Source organism: Vulpes lagopus, chromosome 19, assembly GCF_018345385.1.
Source record: "Vulpes lagopus strain Blue_001 chromosome 19, ASM1834538v1, whole genome shotgun sequence".
Taxonomy (NCBI): Eukaryota; Metazoa; Chordata; class Mammalia; order Carnivora; family Canidae; genus Vulpes; species Vulpes lagopus.
The window spans coordinates 26,274,593-26,299,038 of record NC_054842.1 but is presented as its reverse complement, the minus strand read 5'-3'; the positions used below and the strand labels follow the sequence as shown (position 1 = coordinate 26,299,038).

The following is a 24,446-nucleotide window of genomic DNA, read 5'->3' as shown; positions in this document are numbered from 1 at the left end:
ATCATACAGAGAGCCCGACGTGGGACTTGATCCAGGGTCTCCAGGATCACACCCTGGGCTGCAGGCGGTGCTAAACCGCTGTGCCACTGGGGCTGCCCGCATTATTTGTTTTGTTTTGTTTTTTTTTTTTTTGCATTATTTGTTTTTAATTCTAGTTGTTCTCTTTATAACATTGTCATTAACCATTTCCATGTTCTTGGTATTATCTATTCTTAGGCCATTGTAATTCTGTCTTCTCATGGTTTTCCCACATTCTGACTCTTCTTCATATGCTCCTTCCTTTTGCCCCTATTGTTATGTCCCAATTCCCTTCCCAGCCCTCTTCTCATCTCCCTAACATATCATTCCTTGAGACTATCTACAATACCTCAACTACAACTAATGTCCATACTCTACACTTTCTAAATCTCTCTCTCTGCTTCAAAGCTCTCCTTTCGAGCATGAGACACACATTCTCAGTTGCCTTCTGGATATTTCTACCTGTAAATCCCACAGCCTACTCAAAATCAACTCATTACCCAACCTTCTTATATTTGCAAACTTGTTCATCCATACATTTTCCCACTCAATCAATAGATGTATACCCGGGAAATACAATGAATTGCTCACCACACATAGTTAACTACTGACTAAGCCTTGTTGACACTCTCTTAAATGTTCTTTCAAGTAACTCTTTACATTTTCTGTTTTCAAGAAGCTCATAATTAAGTCTTATTTAAAAAAGAGAAAGGAGGGGCAACCCGGATGGCTCAGCGGTTTAGCGCTGCCTTCAGCCCAGGGCCTGATCCTGGAGACCCCGGGGATCTAGTCTCACATCAGGCTCCCTGCATGGAGCCTGCTTCTCCCTCTGCCTGTGTCTCTGCCTGTCTTTCTCTCTGTGTGTCTCATGAATAAATAAATAAATAAATAAATAAATAAATAAATAAATCTTTAAAAATAAAATAAAAAAGAAAAAGGAAAGAAGGAATGAGAGAAAACAGGAGAAGGAAACAATGCTCATACTGTCTATATTACATTGCTTGCTTTCTTACACCAAAAGGAATGCTACTAGAAAATGACATCACTTTAATAAAAAATATTCATACACACACTTTAAATCCTCCAATGCAATCCTTTAGGACACCAAGCTGTATTATCTCTGTGGTAATGAAATCTCTTCTCCCTTGTTTAATCAGAGGTCAGTTTTTTTCTGATTAAGTTCTAAATATATTCTGAAATTTCATTTTTGTTCAGTGCTGCTTCCTATGTAGTTGGTTAGTCTCTAGAACTCAAATGAAAGAAAGTTCAAATAAGAGAGCTTAAATAAGATGTTATCAATTAAGTAAATTAAGTAGTTGATCTCAAATTAATAGCTGACATTCTCGTCAGCGGGTCCTCTTGTAAGTGGAATATATAATAGATACATTCAATTACAACCTTTATGAGAAAATCTGGTGGGATTTCTTCAGATACGAGCTGGAAAGATTAGGCTGAAGGGTTTATCTCTTTCCTGGGTTTATGAACACAACTCCAAGCATTCCTGTCATTTTTCTGCCTTCTTCAAATTTTCCTGTTTGGCGCTATTTCCCAATGACAGCTCAAGTCATGTAAGCACCATATAACATTTACTTTAAGTGAAATAATTTGAAATAATCTCTATTTTTATTACTGTTGTTATAGAAAGAAAGAGAAGTGATGGATAAGGCACTTGCACTGCAATAGGAACTATAAGGTCAGAAAGAATCAAGTCACTAACAACCCCAACTTATAATGTGATGATGGTCAGACCTACAACTGACAATTTTATGACACATCTATAGCTCTCAACAATTCATATTTCTTCAACACATTTTCCATAAACACTATAGAGGATAAACTTGAAGGGGTTGTCAAAGAGCTAAGAATGACAGTGTGTAGAGAAAAACCTGAAGCCTAACTCTTGATTTACTGAAGCAACCATGCAGTAAAAAGATGTTAGTGTCAGTATCCCTAAAATGGTGGGTAAGGAGACAATTACTTCCAATTTTCCTTTTCAGAAATCAAGTTTATTAATGATTAGGAGTAATTCTGAGGTGTACCCAACGACTATGGGAAAGTTGAACAGTAAAATTAACACAAAGTATCGCTGAACTGAGGTATGCAGCCTTCCTCAAGACACCAAGCGGTTTTCAGGTTAAGAAGGTCTGACTATATCCCTTACATGTTTAATATATATATATCAAAAGCAAAAAGATGTCAGTCAAAAAGGGACTGCCAAGGAAGCAGAGAAAAGTAGTTAAAGAGGCACATATGGGCAGAGTCAGTGGGAGAGAGAGCCTGAGTTAGTGGTTAATGGGCCATGCGCTTTCTAGGACCACAGGAAGACTATCCTTACTGTGGAGTAGGTATGCTAGCTCTCTTAGCCTGGTTTCATTAAATATGCCTTCCCATCTGCATCCATCTGACACCAGGCCCTCCAAGGAGCTCTGTGATTCTGATTACATTTTCCATGTAGGTCTACAGTATGCTGGTCATATATATAGTTCAATAACTTGTTTTTTCCCCCCTCACTGTAAGTGATCTGATAATAACGTGGTGTCCCTGTGTCTGCCACCAGGGGCATGAGGATATCAGTCTTACAGATGTTCCATTACTGTAGATAGAGAAAGGGACATACTGGCTTCACACAGCAGCCTTTTGAGCTCAGTTCTGGGAATCTGTCTCTGAGAGATGGCCTGGTTTTTCTGACAACAAAATCAGATTTCTCAGATTGTGAGATTTAACATCACAACCTTCACACTGTGATTTTTGCTTTTTCCTTAAAGAAGGTCCTTTCAAACAGCAGAAGAGGTAAAGCAACCAAAGGCATTTCCATTTTAAAGAGAGCCACTGGCAGCTCACCTGCTTCCTCCTCTTCTTGGGCACATGGCTCAATTACATTTTCCAAAGTCATATGTGGTTAGAGATAGCCAAAGGACTGAATTCCAGCCAGCAGAATGTGAGTGAAAGTCATGCATGCCACCTGCAGGCCTTGCTGTAAAAACTCCCAAGGACCATCCTCCTTGCTATTTTTCTCATCCTGATGGGGATGTCAATGTACTGGGTGACTCTGGGAGGTTGAAGTTGAAAACAGCAGGGCTAACAAAAGCCCAAAGAATTGTGTGACTATGAGATACTCCCATCCCTGCCTTATAATGGATTGTCACTTGGGTGAAACTTAAACATCTGCTGTGAGATGCCAAAGAAACATAAGGGTTTATTTGTTACAGCAGCTGGTCAACCTTAATACACTATAACAATGAAACTGAATAATCATTGTAGTATGTACACATATTATTCTCAAGTAGAAAAGCTGTCCAAGGTGATTTTTTTCCAGTTACTTAACTTCCTATTTATCCATATTCTTATATATTTACTTTCTCTCTCTCTCCCTTTCTTCTGCATTTCACACTGTCACTCTTAAGCCTTTGAACTGGCTCTCTTGACTGGTTTACTTTAATTTTTAATTTTTAAAATTTTTTTGTCTTATTGTCTTCCACTTAAGCCATTATAGTCTCATGGTTAAGGAAAGCACTCAAAGATCAGTTTTATTATAGAAAAGCAATTTATATTATTTTTATACTTTTCCCCTATTGCTTTCACTGGGTACTTTACTTCAGGAACCTGGAAACTAGATCTGGCAAACTAATAGACCAATTTTCAAATTCAGTATTCAGACCACGAATAAATGTGAAATCAGAAGTAAACAACTGTCCTTGGAAGGATAATCAAGTTGAAATGCACAGTTTTGTATTTACTATACAAGACCAAACAACTCATCTTAATTTTCCTTGTGGCCACAGAGGAAGTGGAGGGAAATGGTGAGCGTGGAAGTACTGAGGTACTTCTGTCCCAGGAGTCTTCAGGGAGAGCAAGGCCAAGGAAGAGCATGTCAGATGGCTCCAGTTTGGAAATGGGAGCCTGGGGACTGGTCTTGGCTATGCCACTGAATTCTGTATACTTTGGGTATGTTGCCTCACATCCTTATCAAGCCCTCAGGAGGAAATGAAGGTATAGTTATATCATCTCTAGAGTCTTAACTATCTCTAAAGAATTTGCAAAATGTATCATGCCCCATAACTGAATGTTTTAAAGGCCTTACTTTGTAATTATCAGTACCATCTATAAAATTGCATAATGAGCCAAATGATAAGAACACAGTAAGAGGACTGGGATGGAACAGGTATACTTCTCAGTGAAAGCCAATGTTCTAGAAGGTATTACATTATCAGTTTAATTAGAGAAGTTCAGGAGAACTCTTCTATTCATATGGGTGAGAGTAAGGCCTGTGTCTTTCCAAGCTGTCCCTGCTAATGGGTATGTCTACGGGGACTCTAGAACTGTGTATGCTCTAGGAGGCAGCCTTAAGACTCTCATCCTGGTTAAGCATTAGAATCAACTAGATCAGTTTTCAGGAACTACTAGTCTAGAGCAGGGATCCTTCAACTTTCATTATTCCTTTACTAGTTAAAAATGGGAGGGGGTTGTTTATACCCTCAATATGTGTGTATTTATTTATTTATTTACAAGTCATATGCATGTACCACTTGTACTAATTATGCACATGAGAAAATATATGTATGCACAACAGAATTTTTAAATGAGATAGAGATGAAATAAATTATATTTAAATTCATTTTCATAATAGTTTACTTACAATGGTAATTTTTGCTCTTCTGAAAAATATATGTTTAGCATACATTGGTATGATTCAACATGCTTCTTTACTTTTTAAAAATCTTGGTTAAGTGCTTTGTGATAGTCAGTTTTTGTCAATAACATTTCAGAAAATGCTAACCTACAAAGAGACATAGGTCTGCATGGAGGAAGTACATTATTGGCTTCTCTTGCTAAAGTATAGCATTCATAGTGCAATCCACCAATTATGCCAAAATTCTTGTTAAACTGACATAATTTCTATCTTCTTTGATATTAATAAGCTTGCATTAGGGATCTTCAGAGAAACAGAACCAATAAGATATATACAGATATATAAGAAAAGATTTATTATGGGAAGTGGTCTATGTGATTACTGAGGCTGAGGTGTGCTAAAATCTGCCAACTGCAAGCTGGAGAACCAAGAAAGCCAGTGGTATAATTCAGTCCAAGTTCCAAGGTCTGAGAACTGGGGTGGTGGGTAGGGGTGGAAAGAGGGAAGTGTGGGTGGATGAGTTGGGGGGAGGTCAGGGAAAGACTGGGGTGACTATGCTGGGAAGTCCTGGAATCTCAAGGTCCGAGAACCAGGAATTCAGATGTCTTAAGGGCAAGAGAAGATGGAAGTCCTAATTCCAAAGTTTGCTCTTCTTCCACCCTTTAGTTCTATTTGGGCTCTCAAGAGATTGGATGATGCCTGTCTACATTGGTGAAGGAAAATCTTTACTTAGTCTACTGATTCAGTGCTAACCTGTTCTGGAAATAGCATCTGGGTTTCCTTAGCCCAGTCAAGATGACATAAAATTAACCATCATCCAGCTCTTAAAATAATTTAATTGGAGGATGTTACTTTTCTGTATTTTAAAAAACAGATTCAAACCTGACTTCATCTCTTCATTTGGGATATTAGTAACCAAGTTAGAATTTCTGTTCCCACAACTTTTTAGTGTACCTAGAAAGTTTTAAATGATACACTTAAATCGTTTTTGGCAAGAACACTGCAAATGGATGAGAAGTTTCCAAATATTCAAATTTAAAATATTCTTTCCATAGCATGAATTTGAGAAAGCTCCTATTTTTTTCTCATTATTAAAATGAGAATCTTAATTTGAAGAGACAAATTGTTTATTTAAAAAAATATTTGCATGGTAACATATTATTAACAGCTACTCAACACAACAGAGGTAAGCAAATCCGAAGTATATATTGTTTTTCAAAAAGAAATATTTGGTGACTCTTTTAAGTACACTAGAAGATATCTAGTGAACTCACAATAGATGTCCATGGTCCCTGACATCTCTTTGTTATTATAAATATGCCATCATTTAAGATAACACAGCCCATAAATCCACTTAACTGGGCAAATGGAAATGGCAATAAAACACAAGGTGGTGAAAGCAGAAAGAAGAGAGGAGGCCATTGTCAACACCTTTGCGTGGAAAAGTCCCCTCTTCCCTTGGAAGACTTCACAGGTGATACATGACTGGCTGACATATGGGCCTAGTGAAGATACCAGTATTAATTTGTCATTAAAAAGTAAAGGTCAGGGTAGCCCGGTGGCTTAGCGGTTTAACGCCGCCTTCCGCCCAGGGCCTGATCTTGGAGACTCGGGATTGAGTCCCACATCAGGCTCCCTGAGTGGAGCCTGCTTCTCGCTCTGTCTGTGTCTCTGCCCCCCACCCCCCTGTGTATGTGTGTGTGTGTGTCTCCCATGAATTAAAAAAAAAAAAAAAGTAGAGCTCAGTTTTTTTTTTCTCTTAGAAAAGTGACTATAAATAGAAGTTCCATTAGTTTCTCCCTATATTCTACTGGATTATCTCTGTGTAGTCACTGTGTATGCCATTTTTCTGTTTTTAGATATTTGGGTTTCGATTTGTGTCATAACTTTTTTCTGAAACTAGTGTCTGTTTCTTAAAGTGTTGTCCATGGCTGGCCAGTTTCAGAACAGTTACAAATGCAGATTTCTGGATTTACACTAGAATGATCTAGGAGTCTGTATTTATAACAAGATCCCACAGGTGCTTCTCTGGCACACCATAGTTCAAGAACCACTGCATTAGATGGTAAACTTTGTTGAGAGGACTGTGTCCCCCTAATTCATTATATTCCCAGAACCCAGCACAGGTAGCAATAAACACTTGCTGAAATGCATTGCAATGAACAGCGTAATTTCCCTTGTGGCAGAGAGCTTGAGGGTTTGTTTGGTCGGGGGTTAATAGTCACCATACATTTATTTACTCATTCATCCACCCATTATTGTAGGTACTTGGGTAACAATATAAAACAGACTAAACACATTTCTGTCATGATGTTGGTATATTAGTAGGGGAAGGCAGAAAATAAAAAAAATAATTTACAACGTATCTACTATGATAGAAGGTGATAATTGGCCATGGAAAGGAAAGTAGTGCAGGCTAAGGGGATCAGGAGGGCTTGTGGAATGGGCTCGTGGAGACAGGGCAACTGCAGGGTGATCAGGGCAGGTCCCACTGAGAAGACCAGACCTTAGCGAAGACTTAAAGGAGGTCACAGAGAATCAACCAAGTGATTATTCCTTTTATTTGCCACAAATCCTGTTCATCCTTCTTTGTATTCAATCAAGACTTCTGAGACATTTTAGACGCTACTGCTACACAGCAAAAGGTCAGTAAATTTTGGCTAAATGAATAAAAATACATTTTGGAGAAAGAAACAATGTGGAGAAATAAAACTAAAAAGTTCCTCTTTGAAACCAGGAAAAACAACCAAAGTAAAATAAAGAGCTATTCCAAACCATATGAAGATACTTGGAAAATATCATTAACAGCATCTGAGTACCTTACACATCAAATACTTGAGTGAAACCCACTAGGCAGAGCTGAATGGAGGAGCTGGGGGCCAACTCTGCATAGGTGGTGGCAGCTCTAGGCTCATCCGGGTGGAACTGACACTTGCATATATACGCAAACCTCCCTGACATATCCCAATATGGTAATCATACAAATGATGAAATATACTTAAAAATCCTCCATGATAAAATCTTTTGTGATTTTGTTTTGTTTTTTTTTGGAACAGATATAACTTCTTGCCTAAAGTATTTACATATAATAAAGTTAATTGATTATTGTTTTGCAGTTAACTACTTGAATGTATTGATTTTTATTCCTATAAAATCAGTATACTTAATATTTTAAATCAGCAATACAATATTTACTAATATTTACTAAGCTAAAAAAATCAAGAGATAAATAAAATACTTGTTTTGGCCACAACTACTTATATATTAAAAAGAACTATTGTTTTTTTTTCTATTTTGTCACTTTTAAGTTTATAATCTGTCATATTCTGTGATTTAAAACTTTCAGTTTCTTGACATTGTAACAGTAAGACCATGTAGAAACAACTCCATGTAGTGCCTTTTCTTTGTAAATAAGCTACTTCATATACAATAAGGAAAATAAGTGATTAGCTAGATTCTCAAAGCACTTAGAGCTGCGAATGACTTTTAGAGATTATAGGCTAATTAAAGCCTCACCAGTCACCTATCCCTTTTTAAAAAACAATTAATGAACCTGAATCTAAGGAAGCAAAAGGTTAAATGATTTCTCTGGGGGTAAAATGGCAAGTCAGCAGTGAAACAGGGCAGATACTTCATTCTCTGACCTCAGGGACATATCACAAACATATCACTATAACGTATTGTGATACTTTAATGCTTTTACATTTGGGGCCTCCTAGTGCCTTTCTAAACACACATGCATTGGATTAATAGCTTTAAAAGCTTAAGTAATCTATTTAAAGTAAGTATTTCCCCTTAAAAATCTAGATTTCCCTTACTTATAAGTTATCAAATAAAAGGGGAATGGTTTGTAGATTTTGTTTTCAGAACAGAATTAACCATGCAATCTAGTCTCTTCTTTAGCTATTTGAGGAAAAATAAATCACCACTGCAATGGGTTGAGAGAAGAAACCCTTTCATCTAAAACATGCAGAGGAACCTGCCACAAAGTTTCACAGCTCTCTTCAGCCACCCAAAATAAAAATTGCTAAGCTTCCCGAGAGTGACCAGGGGTGCCCAGGTGGCTCAGTTTGTTAAGCCTCTGCCTTTGGCTCAGGTCATGATCTCAGGATCCTGGGATCAAGCTCTGTATCAGGCTCTCTACTTAGCAGGGAGTCGTCTTCTCCCTCTCACTCTTATAACATTTATTTATGCTGAATAATAACCTACAAATTGGAATACTATATAAATTAATGCCAAATAAAATACTATCAAACTAAGATACATTTGATAGACTTAAAAAATGAGTGCCTAAAAAAAAAAAATGAGTGCCTATTTGCACATGAGGTATTGAGAGGGGACAATGCTGTTTTTAAGGTCCCTGAGGGGCTCACTGAGTTAGTGTGGATGGAGTACTGCAAGGCTGAGTTTGGTCACTTGTTTCGGCAATTCTCAGGAGCTTTGCTTATGGAGTTTTCTTAAGACAGAGTGACATCTCCCAAGGAAATTGTTAAAAACCCAGTCAGAATGCCTCTTCCATGTCTTTCTGACTCTCCAAGTCCGAATTACCTATTCTTCCTGCAATATTCTCTCACTCATGTTACTTTCCATAAGAATTAGTTATTTACATCTATAAGGGACTATATCCTAGTCCCATAGATCAGTTCTCATGGTCTGCCCACAGTAAGTAACTAAAAAGTGTATCTGTTGAATTGTATCTTGCTAAAATAAGTCCAGAAGGTTCTACTGAGATACATGGCCTAGCTGCTTCATTCTACAGTTCAAGAAAAGGAGTGAGTCGTCCAATAAATACAGCAGGTTGTGATGTCAGTGGAACCTGATTCTGTGTTTCCCTCATGTGGCTGCCACTGGATTAGTGCTGTTGGAGATCTAATCCCTGACCTAGGAGAGCTCCCATTTTGGTAGGTGAGAAAGACTGGTTTAGTTCCCTCGTCACTACATAGTAGAGCATAATACTGATCTAATGAAAGCAAAACTGAGACTGGTAGTGTAGGGAAGGAAGCCAAGACAGTGTTTTAAAAGATAAATGTGATATATGTTCAGGGTCCTGGCCAGTCTTTCTAACTTATGCAATGACCTACTGGTCAGATCCATGTTACAGCCCAGAGGTCTGAATAAGTGAGTGTGCTCTCCCAAGCGAGGAACTCATTTAAGACGAGTTCTTAGAACTTCCAGCTGAGAGTTAAGAATAGTTTGTAATGACAGTGTGTCTCAGTCATCAGAGGAATCACCATAAACCCAGCAATCTTTTTAGAATTTCAAAGTGGGACCTTAGAAGTAATTTTACCATATATCAACATGTAAGATTGCCGGGGAAGAACAAAGTAATAACAAGCCTTCCCTGGCCTTTCCGCTATCTCAAGCAGCTTCCCCTAAGTTCCTGGCTCTAGTCACACTGGTCTTCTTTAGTTTCATAAACAGGCTTGGCTCTTTTTTACTTTGGAGTGTTTGCTGTTCCCCTGTCTAGAGGCTCCTCTCCCTATTCTATGGCTGATATCTTCTCCTTCATTAGTTCTCAGCTAAAATGGTATCTCATCAAAGAGAGGGCCTTTTGACTAACTTACATAAATTAGGTCTTCACCAAGCTCAGGTTCTTTTCCTCCTCTTATTACTTTAATGCTACCCTATTTGTATCCTTTACAGCACGTGATAAATTGAGTACTTTCTTGTTTACTTGTGTATTATGATAAAGCCACATCATACATATATATATCTCACCAGGATCTAAACAAGGTCTGTTGAATTCTAGATAGTATACAAGAAAGACTGGTTTGTTGAATAAATTAATAAATTCAAAATACTTTTATAAAACAAGTTCAAAATTATTTAAGGCACTAGGAAACCCTTAACAAGCTTTGAGAAACATAATCTGACTTTATAAAATGTCTACAATAAAAACAAATTTCAAGTACTGGTTTAGTCAAGATTTTCAGGTTATTTCTTTACAGATTTTTGATAGCCACCATTACTTCAGAAGTAGAACTTACTATTTTTTAATGCTGTCCTATGTCAAAAAAAGTCTATACCTGATTAATCACTAATACCTAAATATTAATGATAATAAATGTCCAATTAGCTGTAATCTAATGATAATAAAAGAATGACATGTAGTTACCTAGCTCATATACAAAGAAAAAGAAACATTTTGAGGGGTCATTAACAGAAAAAAACAAAAACAAATGATTCTCAAAGAATGGCAGTTTTCAGAGAAATGCTCCTGTTTCTCAGGGACTAAAAAGAGGATGAAGAAAAGAGAAGTACCATTCTTTCTACAAGAGAAAATCATATTAAAAACTAATATTGGAAAATCTGAACAGACCTCTGATGGGAACATCATGAAAAGTAAAAAAATGGGTACTGCATCTTCCTCAAAGAGTTATTAGTATATGTGGTTTTCAGGTTATTTACTACTCAGAGGGGAAAACGAATACAACTACTGTAATGCACATTTTGCAACACTGTCACTTGATTGGTAGCAGGCTTGGATTCATTCACCTTTTTTCAATTCTGATAGATGACATTTTACCAAAGTCATTTATTTTTAAAAAGTAACACCTACAATGGAGTTTTTTGGAATTAAAAGAGTAAAAAAATCTATTACCTACATAAAATCTGAAATCTGAATATTTAGACCTTTTATAATTTAAAAAGGCAAACTTTAACATAACTCCAAATAAAAGCCAAAACAGAATTGGCCAAGCATAAGAACACTGTACACTATATTTGTATAGCGTGTTTCTGTGTACAAGAAGGACTATGAAATTAAATCTTGTTTTCTTCCAAAAACAATAGCAGTCACTGCTAAAAGGGTTGCTTGCAAACTTACCAGAAATATTTTTTGGAGAATATTCTAGTCTTCAAAACAAACAGTAGCTGTCAAATTCTTACTGCATAATCTAAAATGTTAATCTATGTACTGTATTTCATTTGTAATAAGTCTTTGTGATAAGGTTAACACTTCAACACACAACACAAATAAGAGAGCACCAAAAAATGAAAATTACTTTGCTTATGTTTCCGTATTAGAATTTTATTTGCTAAAGGGTAAAAACAGATTTGCAAAATTCACAGTTAACTTAAAACAATAGTTTTAAACCTTTTATTCCTAGCCCTTACTGCCTTCAGGAAGGAGAGAACATCTGGTTATTTAAGGAACACAATATGTTCACATTTTCTATGACTTTTGTTTCTAATTGGGTTTTTAAATTTTTTTTTTAAAATTTGAACAACTAGTTAGAACAATGTTTTTTAATCACTTCATATTTTTCAGACTGTCCTCCTTCTATCCCTCTACTTCATTTAGTGGATTGTTTTTGGAAATCTGCTCAGTGGTTCTAATATCATAAAGACAAGAAAATGAGAATTAGGATCATGGTCTGAAGAACTAAGTATAGAAATCATATTTATGGTGAACAGAGAACATGATGCTACAAACGGATACTTGACATTTAGTCTCTTTATATAGCATACCTTTAAGAAAATTTCAAATAGTTCTAGGTCCACTTATTTATGTGGCAGTTATATTTATTACAGATGCAAATTAAATGTCTGTTACAAATTGAATAATTTTTATGACAAATAGTAGTACATAGGATTCTACTATTTTTAAAAATATAGTTCTGGTGTGGAAAGGTGGTTGGAAGACCTGGGATCAACCAGTGCCGGCTCTGCAAGCTGTATTAAATGAGTCTCGGATTTCACCCTGATCCTTTGTTTGTCTACAGAAGCAGAAGCTGGATTAGATCTCTAGGTTCCTTGCAGTTCTGAAATTCTGATGCTCACAGTGAGGTATATTAACTAGATTCTTTGTTATGTCTCTTTTGTTCCATAATATTTGAAGGTGTTAACAGTTTTTCAAAAAATTCTGACACACAGCAAATGAAGGAACTAGATGCTCTATAAGTTTAAGATGCAGGGTCATTCACCATCTTGATAAAAATGGCAACTGACAAATATATAGTTGGTAAAGGCTTCCATGGGATGCGGGTATGGGTTCTAGATATACACTAGGTGAATGAGATCCACCCAGATTAGAGTCAGTATGGTGTACTGGAAGAGGCTTAGCAACCGCATCCAAATTCAATTTATTTTCTTAATATCAACTCCTGTAGAACACAAAGTTAAATGCTAAAAAATGAGTAGGATCATATGGAATAATGGATGCAATAATAAGCAAATAACTAAAATATAAGATCCTTATGAGGACTCAAAGGTGAAAACATATCCTGTCTGAGCCTAGGAATGGCTTCCTGAAGGAGGTAGAAGGTAGGCTGGGAATCTCAGGAGGGGATGGATACATACAAGGGTTATGGGGTCTTTCTTGTTAGCTTAGAATCTCAACAAGCCTTTGGCCTCCGGAAAGCCACATAACCTTAACCTGCCTGCACTGAAAAAGAATGAAGAAAGATAACCTGGTTTTGTCTACTTCATAGCTTGTTGTAAGGACATCAAAGTGCTTAGAAACAATGAAGGACAATAATTCTATTATTACAGTGTACAGCCCCATTATTTCAGTCTGTTCAAATGAGAAACCTTTTCACAGTAAAGCCTACATCTGATATAGAACAATTAAAGCTCAGTGTCGCATGCTCTAGTTGCAGAGTCTATTCTCAACTGAGCAATCGCCACTGGGATTTACGGAAAACGGTAGGATGAAGTGTTTTTCTGAAGTTGGCAATGAACTCAGAGGGCTCAGAGTTCCTTGTTTATTTTTATTTTATTAATAAAATGGGTCTGTCAGCAACCACAAACACTACTGTCACAAATAACTGGACTATGAGAATGTAGTTTCATGCCTCAAATCTCATCCTTCTACTAGTTCACTTCACAGAGACTTGTGTGTTTATATACTTACTCTGATCTACTTGAATTGGGAATGATTCAAGTATTTTAAGTGTTTCATTGTTACTAATAGAAATTAAGCACACTGATGTTTGGATTTTTAGAGGATATGGGCGGGGTACTAACATCATCCTTCCCTCTTTTTCTTCCTCCTCTGTGTAAATGGCCTCCTATATGAATTATAATGACATTACTACATTGAAAATTCTGTCCACTTGTGGATTTCTATGCTATATATAAACTCGCTGTGTGTGTGTGTGTGTGTGTGTGTGTGTGTGTTTGTGTTTCTTCCCCATTTGTACCTCTGTAGCACCGGACTGGATTTTCCTAGATCATTGTAATTACATCAGTTTTTTGTGGACAAAGGAGCTATGGTTGGGCAGGTCGTTAGAGACAATTTAATTCAACCCCAAAAGAGAAGACCATGATTTAGCAAGCATTAGTTTCCCCAAATCACAAGGATGGTTGTTAGTATAGTCAAGATCTGACCCAGCATCCTGATCCCTAATTCAGTCTCCTTGCTCCTTAACTAAAACTATCACCTTGCTGGGATAGTCATGTGAAAGCTCCTTAACACTATACAACTTTCTTTATTTTTCTATAGATATCATCATTCTATAAACTTGTTCTCAACAGCCTTTTAAACATGATTCCTTCCTCCTCCTGATCAATTTCTTCTGCCTCAGAAATATCAGTTTAAGGTCTTATATTTTGGGTCATTATCTTATCATTTTTACTTAGTTAGACCCTAAATGTAAAAGTGGGGAATACTTTTCTTTAGATACTAATGCCAATATTTTTCTTCTCTTAATCCTTAGAGAATTTATTTTTTTAATGCTTACAGAATTGGCTTCATTATATTTATATTATGTACACTATTTTATTGAGATAAAAAGTACTCTATTAAAATCTCAGATTCCACTAATAACACTAACTGATTTATTATATAGAATGCTACATTTAGAAGAGTGGGTGATGCATAGCAAGATTAACCATATTTAGCCAGGGAAAAATTACCAAGATCGATAGGTTTAGATATTATATTTAGTTCTCCCTTCAGTAAAACCAAAAATAAATCATGTAAGTAGAGAATTCAAATAGTTATTTTAACAGGTTTTTCCCCCACTCTGTATGATTCTAAGAATTCCTAATGCTGAGCTGATAGAGTTTACCTTAAGTTTACAGACCAAAACTCAAATATTTCAGTGACAAGCAACCTCATTCTTTATTCCTTTTGTAGATATTTCATAGTTGTGGTTATTTTTTATAAAAAATATATACATAAAATATGGGATTTTTGATTTTACAATCAGACTCCTAAGCCTTACCAGAAAAAAATATGCTACCTTAGATAACAGAGAAATGATGGATTACATTTGACACATAACGAAACACTGTAGAGCAGAAATGATATAAAATTGTATACTTTTATAGAAAATGGGTATAGGCACAAAGAAATCAAATCTTTTAAATCTATCAAAGAATAAATAGAGGTCATACTCAAATGTTGGAAGTCAACTGCAGAGGGAAAAGCAGAAATCCTTTAGAACTAAAATTTACGTTAAACTTGGAGGCCCAAGTGGCTCAGACAGAGCTTTGGCAACAGAGCCACAGACAGACGGACTCCAAGACAGTTCGACAACTGCCAACATGACTATTGGGAATTCTGCCAAAGAGCCAAAGGCTGGGATTACCACCGAATGCCTGGCATTCTCATACTCGTGTTTGAAGCTCTCTCTCTTATATTTCATCCAATATTTTTGTTTGGCTCAAAAGCATCAAGGATTCACAGATTTTTTTAGATCATTAAATGTTCTTATTTTCAAGAAATATAACATTAGTTGTAAAAGAGCACACTTTTTCTCTGAAGTGTAAAGAAAATTTTGGTGGCTTGCTTTAAGTTCAAATAGAGAAATCAGCATTAAAGTCGTTTGAATCTCTGTTTTATTAGGTTACTCTTCCACAAAATTAGAAAAATACATAATCCAAAATTAAAATGATTTAGTATTTCATTGTGTCATAAACTTTTCCAGAACCAGTGCTTTTTATAGCTCTAATGTCTTGGTCACATGGCCCCTGAGGCTCTACCTGGGTAGGCTGGTCTCTGTGAGAGGTACCAATGATAATGAAATGTGGTTATAAGGAGAGACAGTTGCTGAGCTACTTCCTTGAGTTATGAGGAAAGGGGAAGGCAGAACAACCCTCTGAGGGACAAGAGATGTGTGTTCCAGGTTCTCACGGTCAATGTACAATTACTTAATTTACCTGCTCAGTTGCTAGCCAGTGAAGTATGTGAATTTTGCCTACAACTTCAGGCAAATTCTGTCATTAAGCAATTCATCTGTCATTACACAAATTCCCCACTATGAATTCTTGGAGTCATGCTGAGAAACCATTTTTTCACTCAACTTAAAATTGTGCATACTCTATTTGGAAAGCTTACCTTTGGATCTCGAAGGAACAGAGCCTTAAGAATTAGTGAGTGTACGTCCCCAATTAGTGGGTAATGCATCAGAAGGCCAAGACAGGTCTGGTAGTTACTAGAGATCACTAAATAAGAGGAAAAAGAAGAATTCAGAAGCAATACTGTTTAAGATGTTTGCATTACTCAAGATTAAAAAATAACAACTTAGATTTAAAGAAAGCAAACCAATAACTCAATTAATTTGATTAAAGGAAATAGGGAGAAGGGATCTTTACCAAATGGCCTTTGAAGCAGCACACTGTACTGTTAACTGCAATCTAATATCTAGCACTTATCCTCAGGAGGTGTTGGAAGAAGAGCCTCAGATATAGAGATGTGTATGTTTGCAATATAAATAAACTCTTAGAAGCATGCATATTTATTGCCATTTATATATCTGTGTTTAAATGTCTCTAGTTTTGCTTAGAAATTAGTAACAAAAATCTTATGAATGGGAAAAAACAGTTTAAAATTCTAATAATATTTACCCTAATTATTATGCTTCAAAAGTTACGTTACACTTACTCTTTTATATGTAAATATTACATAATTCAAAGTTTAAAAAATATAATTTCTTCCAATATTTTTTTCTAAAGGTAATGAGAAATTTAGGGGGAGGATCTATGCAGCATTTCTTGGGAGGAAAAATGTCAGAATCTTCATAGATAAGCCTAACTGTGTTCCTTAGACTGTCATTTAATTTTTTTCCCAAATCAACCTAATTATGGGCGCAATTATTAAACACATCTTTTCAGGCAGGTCTATGTAAACTACTTCATTTCTTGGCAATCCATCTGCCACTGCTGTCACAGTCAGGCCCATTAACGACAATCGGTTTGTAAGCCACACTGACTGCTTCCACAGCATTGACTGTGAAGAAACTTTACAGTTACAACTTCCTGTTGTTGCAACTGAATCCTTTTCATTAATCTGAACAAGCAGTTGAAAAATATTCCATAGGAAAACAATTGTGATTCTACAGAAACAACACAAATCACAAAATAAATAATTGTTTGTGATCAGAAATATCCTTGATTCCTAGATTTTTCTTCTTTTGTTGGAAGCACCATTTTTTGCAACAGCTTCCCGCCCCCTCCCCCTTCCCATGAACATTATGGGGAAAGGAGACAGGACTGGGCAAAATGAATAATTATAATCTATGTAAGGAACCACTTTATCATCTTCATTTCCGTTGCTGATCTGACAGCTTGTAATTTCATACATCTGCTTTCATTTGTAAAGCACTCACTTATCCTACCCTTTCTATATCTGTTCAGCCTCTTCTTTTCTCATTCGTTCATTTTGTCATATTCACATTCAGTTACCTGTTTGCCTTTTTTCTCTAGAATTCAAAAAGCTAGTATACTGAGAACTCTATAATGTTTTCCATGTGTGGTTTTCTTTGAGCTCTAACAAATAAATAGAATGTAGATAATCAATTCATCTTATAACTCATTACTTTCCCCCAAATACTATAAATATAATTATATACTAGTAACTGACCCAGGAAGAATTCTCGTGTATTTTGCAAAAGAAGCAAATGGTTCTGGATTTGGGATGCAAAGATGTGGGCTTGAATCCTGGGACACCATATGAACCTTTTCTAAGGTTGCCATAAGATTAAAGGACATAATCTGTTTCGCTGATTGACAGCAGCTGCTCAAAACCTGTTGTGAGTAACCTCTCCGAGCATCAGTTCAGTCATGTGGAAACAACTTCCTGATTAAAAAAAAAAAAAAAAAAAAAAAAAAATATATATATATATATATATATATCCCCCTACTTTATTCAATCTAATAGCTATTTGTTGAGTACCTAATCCACGGCAGGGTCTATGTTAGGAGGGGATGCAGAGATAAACAAAACACTCCTTAGTCTAAAGAAAATTCAAGAGCTGAAGGGCAGATGTATAACAACAAGCAGTTTTTGCTACTACTACCACTAAAATGGCAATAAATTACTAAAGGCTTTCTTTCTGAGACTAGGCCCTATGCCAAGAACTTTTCCTACATTATCTCATTTAATTTCTATGACAATCTTATTATAAGGTTATAATTATTATCCCTGTTTTACAGATGAGAAAACACTTAGGTTAAGTCATTTGCCCGAATCACTGTGTGGCTCAGACAAGGTCTGAGCTTTAATATGTGGCTTTGTTTGAAAAGGCAATTGTTTTAAAAATGAGATGACATAATAAATGCAGAGTCACTGCAAACAGAAGAGTCAATTTATATTATTACTCTCAAGCAGTAGTTTTTAAGGAGCTTGGAAGGTCAGCATAACCCAGTCTCTAGAATAGCCTGATATAGATAGGTATTTGTTATTTATTGGGACGAGGGCAACAATCCTATTCTTACAACTTGATAGAACTTTTGAGGCTGAAGTAAGGTATAAAATATGTAAGGGAAGCCAACAGATGCATTAATATTCTACTTGCAGAATGAATGAAGGTGCTAACAGTCTTTCTCTCCTGTCTCCCTTTCATCCATCCAGTCACTGAATGTTAATGAATATTTCCTGAGCATCTACTATATCCTGGACACACAGAGAGTGTGCTAGAGATAAAATGACAAAAGAATCTAAGCTCTGAAGGGTAGCTGACCACACCATCTGAAATACTCCTGTAGGGTGCTTGCTTCTACAGCACATACACTAAAATTGGAATGATACAGAGATTAGCATGGCTCCAGAGCAAGGATGACTCACAAATTCATGAAGCAAAATACTGCTGCAGGAGTTTAGGACATGCTACCCTGCAATATACCACTTTGGTATACTGATTATTTTGAGTTGTAGGCACTTGAAAAACAACAAATGCACAGTGAGGCTTTCTTTGAACACTCCTCTTAACTGTCTAAAGATACATCCCCCAAGGGATGCCTGGGTGGCTCAGCAGTTGGGCCTCTGCCTTCAGTTCAGGACGTGATCCCTGGGATCCAGGATAGAGTCCCACATTGGGTTCCTTGCACGGAGCCTGCTTCTCCCTCTGCCTATGTCTCTGCGTCTCTCTCCCTCTCTGTGTGTCTCTCATGAATAAAAATCTTAAAAAAAAAAAAAAAGATACATCCCCCAAAAGGAAGTCAGTTGCCATAAATTCCCCCAAGACAAACTTTGTCACAAATTCACACCTCTCATCTCTTTTTCTAAAGGCCCATTTGTCTTCCCTAAAATCACTTACTTTTCTCTAAGAGGTCTACACCTCCCCTCCACTTTCTTTATTAAGATGGTATTTAATCTTAAATTCTAAAACCATATCTTTGAGAGTTGCTCATTTTCCCGAGTATTTACCACATACAAATGAGTATACATTTATATGTGTGTGTGCCAATATATATTACACAACTGTAATATGTATTTTTATAATAAAATATATAATTATATAATAATAATATGATACATATGTTAATAAGCTTTTGCCTTTCTTGTTAATCTGTTTTTTTTTTGTTAAATAATCTCAGCTAAAAACTTAAATGCGTATAAGTAAAGCTTTACTTCCCTATAGCACCCTGTCTTTGGATAATACTATCTCTAATTTATTAATGAAAACTTGCACCTTGAGAACACTTTTAATCTGCAGTTACATACACTAAGGATTAAGTTCCTTTGAATAACTGTGCCAAATTTCGAGTAGGCAAGCAAGAATAACACAAGGTATTTTAAAAACAAAATAGTGGGGATCTGAGAGAATAAGAATTTAGTTTTGATCTTTATAGCAAATTTTTGTTGAATGTGCCAAATTCACCTGCAGTCCTATTCCCTCCCTAGTGTTTACTCTATCAGGGCAGTGAAAGATTTAAAAAAGGCTGACTTTTTGGTATCTCCCTATATTTGAAATCAAGTATGTATTTGCTTTAAAAACAAAGTACAGCAGCCTGGGTGGCTCGGCGGTTTAGCGCTACCTTTGGCCCAGGGCGTGATCCTGAAGACCCGGGATGGAGTCCCATGTCAGGCTCTCTGCATGGAGCCTGCTTGTGTCTCTGCCTCTCTCTGTGTCCCTCATGAATGAATAAATAAAATCTTTAAAAATATAAAAACAAAGCAAAACAAAACAAAACAACAACAACAAAAAACAAAGTACCGAAGTTACACACTCTGAAGAGCTCATTCACAGAAGTATAAGACAAAGGTAAGTGGTAACTAGGAAAACATACTGGATTTGGGATCAGACGATCTGGATTATAATCTCATTTAGATTTAGATCAGATTGCTGGCCAGTCACCTATTTTGTGTGTGGACTTCATTTTTTTTCCCATTTATAAAACAATAATAATGCTTACTCTATCTTCAGGGTTTCTGTAAGGGTGGCAGAGATGCAAGGTAATATGTTTTCCATATCGCTTAATTCTTGCTGAATGCACTCCCTCCACATGACGCAAAGTTGACTTCTCTGTCTCTACTTTTAAATGGTACACGACTGTTCTGGAGTTGTTTAAGGGAGCTGGTTTAAATAGTTTCTCCAGTAATGACAAAAAACTAATGAAATAAGTAAAGATAATCAGAGGATGTTATTGTTTTGAGAAAGTTTAGAGCTTAAATAACTTATGTATAATTCAAAGTTAACTGCCCCTACAATTTTAACACTTGTAAGTAAAACACTTCATTCAAATTATTTAATTTTATATTTAGATACACTTACTTTCCCAAGGTAACAAAATGGACTGGGAACAACTACCAAAGAATGTAAAACTAAATGTAGACTGCCTTTAATTTCCTCTAAAATTAAGAAAAGTAGTAGCTATCACTTATTAGGCATCTATAATGTGCATGGCAAGTTGCCATATATTATACAAATGCCCTGTGAGCCTCCTAATCCCCACTAAGGAAAGTATTATCATCAACTCCACATTTTAGACAACAAGGAGATGGCCGTGCAGAGAGAATAAACAACACATCTGAGGCCAGTGGGCTCCTAAATGGCAGAGAGGGCTGAACCCAGGTCTGTGAGGCTGAAAGCCTCACTCTTCACCACTGTACCTTGTACCATCCTATATTCCTAGAAGAAAATGTCACAATAGGAGTATCCATGTACAGAAGCCAAATTTAGACACAGTGCAAATGGCTTCTAAACACCAACTATGTGTGAGCCACAGAGAAGCCTCAAAGATATACTGAGAAAAGCCATATATATATATATATGGCCAGGTAAAGTAAATATTAGAAATAGGCATAAATTCTTGTAGTTAGTTATTAAGTGGCATATAAAACAAATAATCATGAATATAAAATTAGAATACTTAACTAACAACAACAAAAAGGAAAACTTAAAGGCTTTAACATAATTTATGGTACCTCCCCCACTGAAAACAAAGCTGATATGTATGTAAGTGTCCTGCACGGTACTTGGCATGCAGAAGACATTCAATTAATGCTATGTGCTCTGAAAAAATATTTGTTGAGGATCTAAAACATGATGGGAAAGAAACAATACTTATTGCATTCATTGTCTTGAACTATTAAAAAACCCGCACTATTTTAACTTCCCTAGTTATAAAAAATGGGAACATACAAAATAGGGTTTCAAATGGACCAGAAAACCAGGTGGGGGTAGGGAGTAATCATAAATAAAAAGAACAAAGCTTATTCTTTTCAGTCTTGGAGAAAGCCAGGGATAAAACCAAATAATACCCTTCTCCAAACAAAGTGATTTTTGTCTAGTGTTTACAATTCTAAGATTTTGTCCTTCCGGGTTTTCCTCCCTGCTTGACACTGTGACAACTGCCTCTCTGAGCACCATCAATCACAACAACATCCGTTCTCAAAACCTAAGATAAACACACATTCTTCTATAAACAATGAGATGGTCCTTATTTCTCTAGTAGATTTTGTGTATAAATATGAGAGTTTTAAATTAGATTTTTGGGAAAAGGACAATCTCAAATTCAGAGTATCCCACTCTTTTGTCTTGAAAAAAAACTTAAAATTTTTTTTTAAGATTTTAAGTAATCTCTATACCTAATGAGGGGCTCAAACTCACAACTCCAGAGATCACAAGTCACATGCTCTACGGACTGAGCTAGCCAGACGCCCCTCAAAAAAACCTTTAAGAAGTGCTCTTTGCTTTCCAAGCTTAATACACTTTAAACAGAATTTATTTTAATCAGATCAAACAACATAAGAGATCTTCTCAAGAATTTATACCTTTAAACATATGGTGTTGTCAACTGAAAGGTAGTAAGCAAGCAAGCATCCAAATGGAGAACTAACAGCGGGTAGGGTATGAGCACAGGATGAAAAACACCATACTAGTGAAGTCAGCATGACTGCACACTCACTCCAGAGTGCCAATGGTCCTGGCATTAAGTTTGAAGCAAATCAGGTCCCTGTACAGACTTAAATTTTGTCATCGTCTCCATCTTGTTACCTAGTAAGGGCATAAATGAGATGATACAGTGCAGAAACCTTTAAGTCTTTAAATGCAAGTCATTACCATTGTGTAATAATTGTAGGGATATGCCTAGAATCAGGGCCTGAGTTCTATCTCCACATTATAAAATGTTACAGAAACAAAATCTAAAAAATTTAGCATGTATTAAAATTTAGGAAAGAAAATAATAAATCTGATTCATAGTTTTTGCCTCTTATTTTTTTAAATCCAAATGAAAGAAAACCATAGGTCAGGCTTTTAATTAATTACTTGTTTGTCTGAATCTGAATATAGATAGATACATACATACGTTTTACTTCGTTGCTTAGTGATTTTTAATTCCTTGCTTAGAAGTATAGATCTGTCAGTAAAAAGGGTTGATGTACAGAAGATATTTAACAAGTGTTGAAAATCTCTCTTTTGTTAGACTTCATGTATTCAACTCAGTTAACTAGCATTTATTAAATATCTATTTTGTTCCATATACTGATATGACAAGAAAAAAGACACAATCCTAGTTTTCTCTTCATACTGCAGTGGAAGAGGAGCATAACTCTATAAAACAGGACATAGTTGATAACAGTGGCACATACGAGGGGCTGTGACAACTCCTGGAGTGGAAAGCTGCAAGGTCAGTGAGTATCATCCATCAGGTGGAAGTAAACGGAGGCAGGATACTGAGTAGTTCCTATGGCAGAGTGCTGGGGAGAAATGGAGACATGGAAGCAGGTCCTGCTTATCTACAGGGAGATAGAGTTTAGATTTTATTCTCTATTTGTTATCCCTACTGAAGGACTGTAAGTAATGTGATCAGATTTCTTTTTAGAAAGATTATTGCCAGCATAGGGTGATCAGTGGGAGGGAGGAGGAAGGACAAGATGCATGGAGCCAGCTAAAGTTTCTGGTAATACTACAGAGAGGAGAGGATGAATACTTGAAGTAAGCAAGGGGAAGTGGAGTACAGTGGGCAGAAATTGCTGGAAAAGTGGATAGGTCTTTATATACAATTGAATTTGGGGAGTGTGTGCATATGAGGAGAAGTAGAAAAACAAATGCAGACAGTAAGAAATTATCAATAAAAATGTTAATGAATTTACATAATAAGGCTACTTAATATAGTGATTTTTAATTATTTCTTTGTGGACGTTTTAAACACAGTTCCGATTTTTACGAAAGTTAGACATGTACATAGTTTAAAAATTCCAATCATTTAAGGCAGCTGATAATGAATACAGCACTTGCTGTCTCCTACCCTGTATTTCCCAATACCCAGAAGCACTTGCTTTCTTTTAGCTGATTAAGAAAAATTTACCTTCCATATTGTGAGAAAAAACATGCTAATGTCTAACTAACTCTTACTTTAAATGTTGTCTACTGACTTCCTATTTAAGCTTTAATTCATCCTTAGCACTGAAAGCCAACCCTCTGCCAACCTCCACATCATACATGCATTCCTTGTCCCCTCCCCCGATGATGTTACACCATAATTCTAGTTAAACCAATTTTTAGAGTTTCCACTTTTATAACAAGGCAAACATTATTACAGCTAAGTTAACAGTGTATCATGACTCCTCCCCCTGTTTCCACAGACCTTTTTTCTTTCTTGGGGTTTATAACGGTCTTGTTTTCCAATTGCTATGTTGTGTATGTATTTAACAGGAGTTTATCCTTAAATATTCTCCCATTTGTATACATTTATTTTTGAAACTTCAAAAAAATTTTCAGGTGTTTTTGTCAATTTCTTTCCTTCCCTCTCTCCCTTTCTTTTCTCTTCTTTCCAGGAAATTTCTCAATTTCTCATGAGCTCTCTGGTCTGTTCCATCATTGTGGGGATGCCCTCTACCTCTTTCAAGTGTTATACCTTATTTCCTCAAGTCCCTAGCTTCTTTCTTGCTTTACACCCTTGTTTTGAGGAGCACATCCTCTAAAGGCTTTATGCACAGGACAGGAATTTAAAAAAACTTTTCTGTTTGAAACATTTATTGTGACAATTAATAGTCTAGGTATGGAATTCCAGGCTGGAAATACATTTTCCTGGGAAAATTGGGAGCATGGTTCCAGAGTATTTTGGCTTCCAGTTAAAAAGTCTCACACCATTCTAATTCCCATTCTTCTATGTGACCTGTTTC

The 24,446-nt window shown here is 36.1% G+C and overlaps 1 protein-coding gene and 1 non-coding gene across 8 annotated transcripts in view; one reads left to right on the top strand and one right to left on the bottom strand.

The window, feature by feature from the left end:
- TBC1D5 (TBC1 domain family member 5) overlaps nucleotides 1-24,446 on the bottom strand; it is a 535,195-nt gene that overhangs the window by 101,699 nt on the left and 409,050 nt on the right. For all 7 annotated transcript variants that reach the window (XM_041733756.1, XM_041733755.1, XM_041733751.1 and 4 more), the window contains one exon: nucleotides 15,933-16,039. In XM_041733756.1, the coding sequence (XP_041589690.1) occupies nucleotides 15,933-16,039 (107 nt within the window). The remainder of the gene's footprint in view (nucleotides 1-15,932; nucleotides 16,040-24,446) is intronic.
- Nucleotides 18,582-18,685, top strand: LOC121479195. Its single transcript, XR_005984695.1, has one exon. It is a non-coding gene; the product is annotated as a U6 spliceosomal RNA (small nuclear RNA).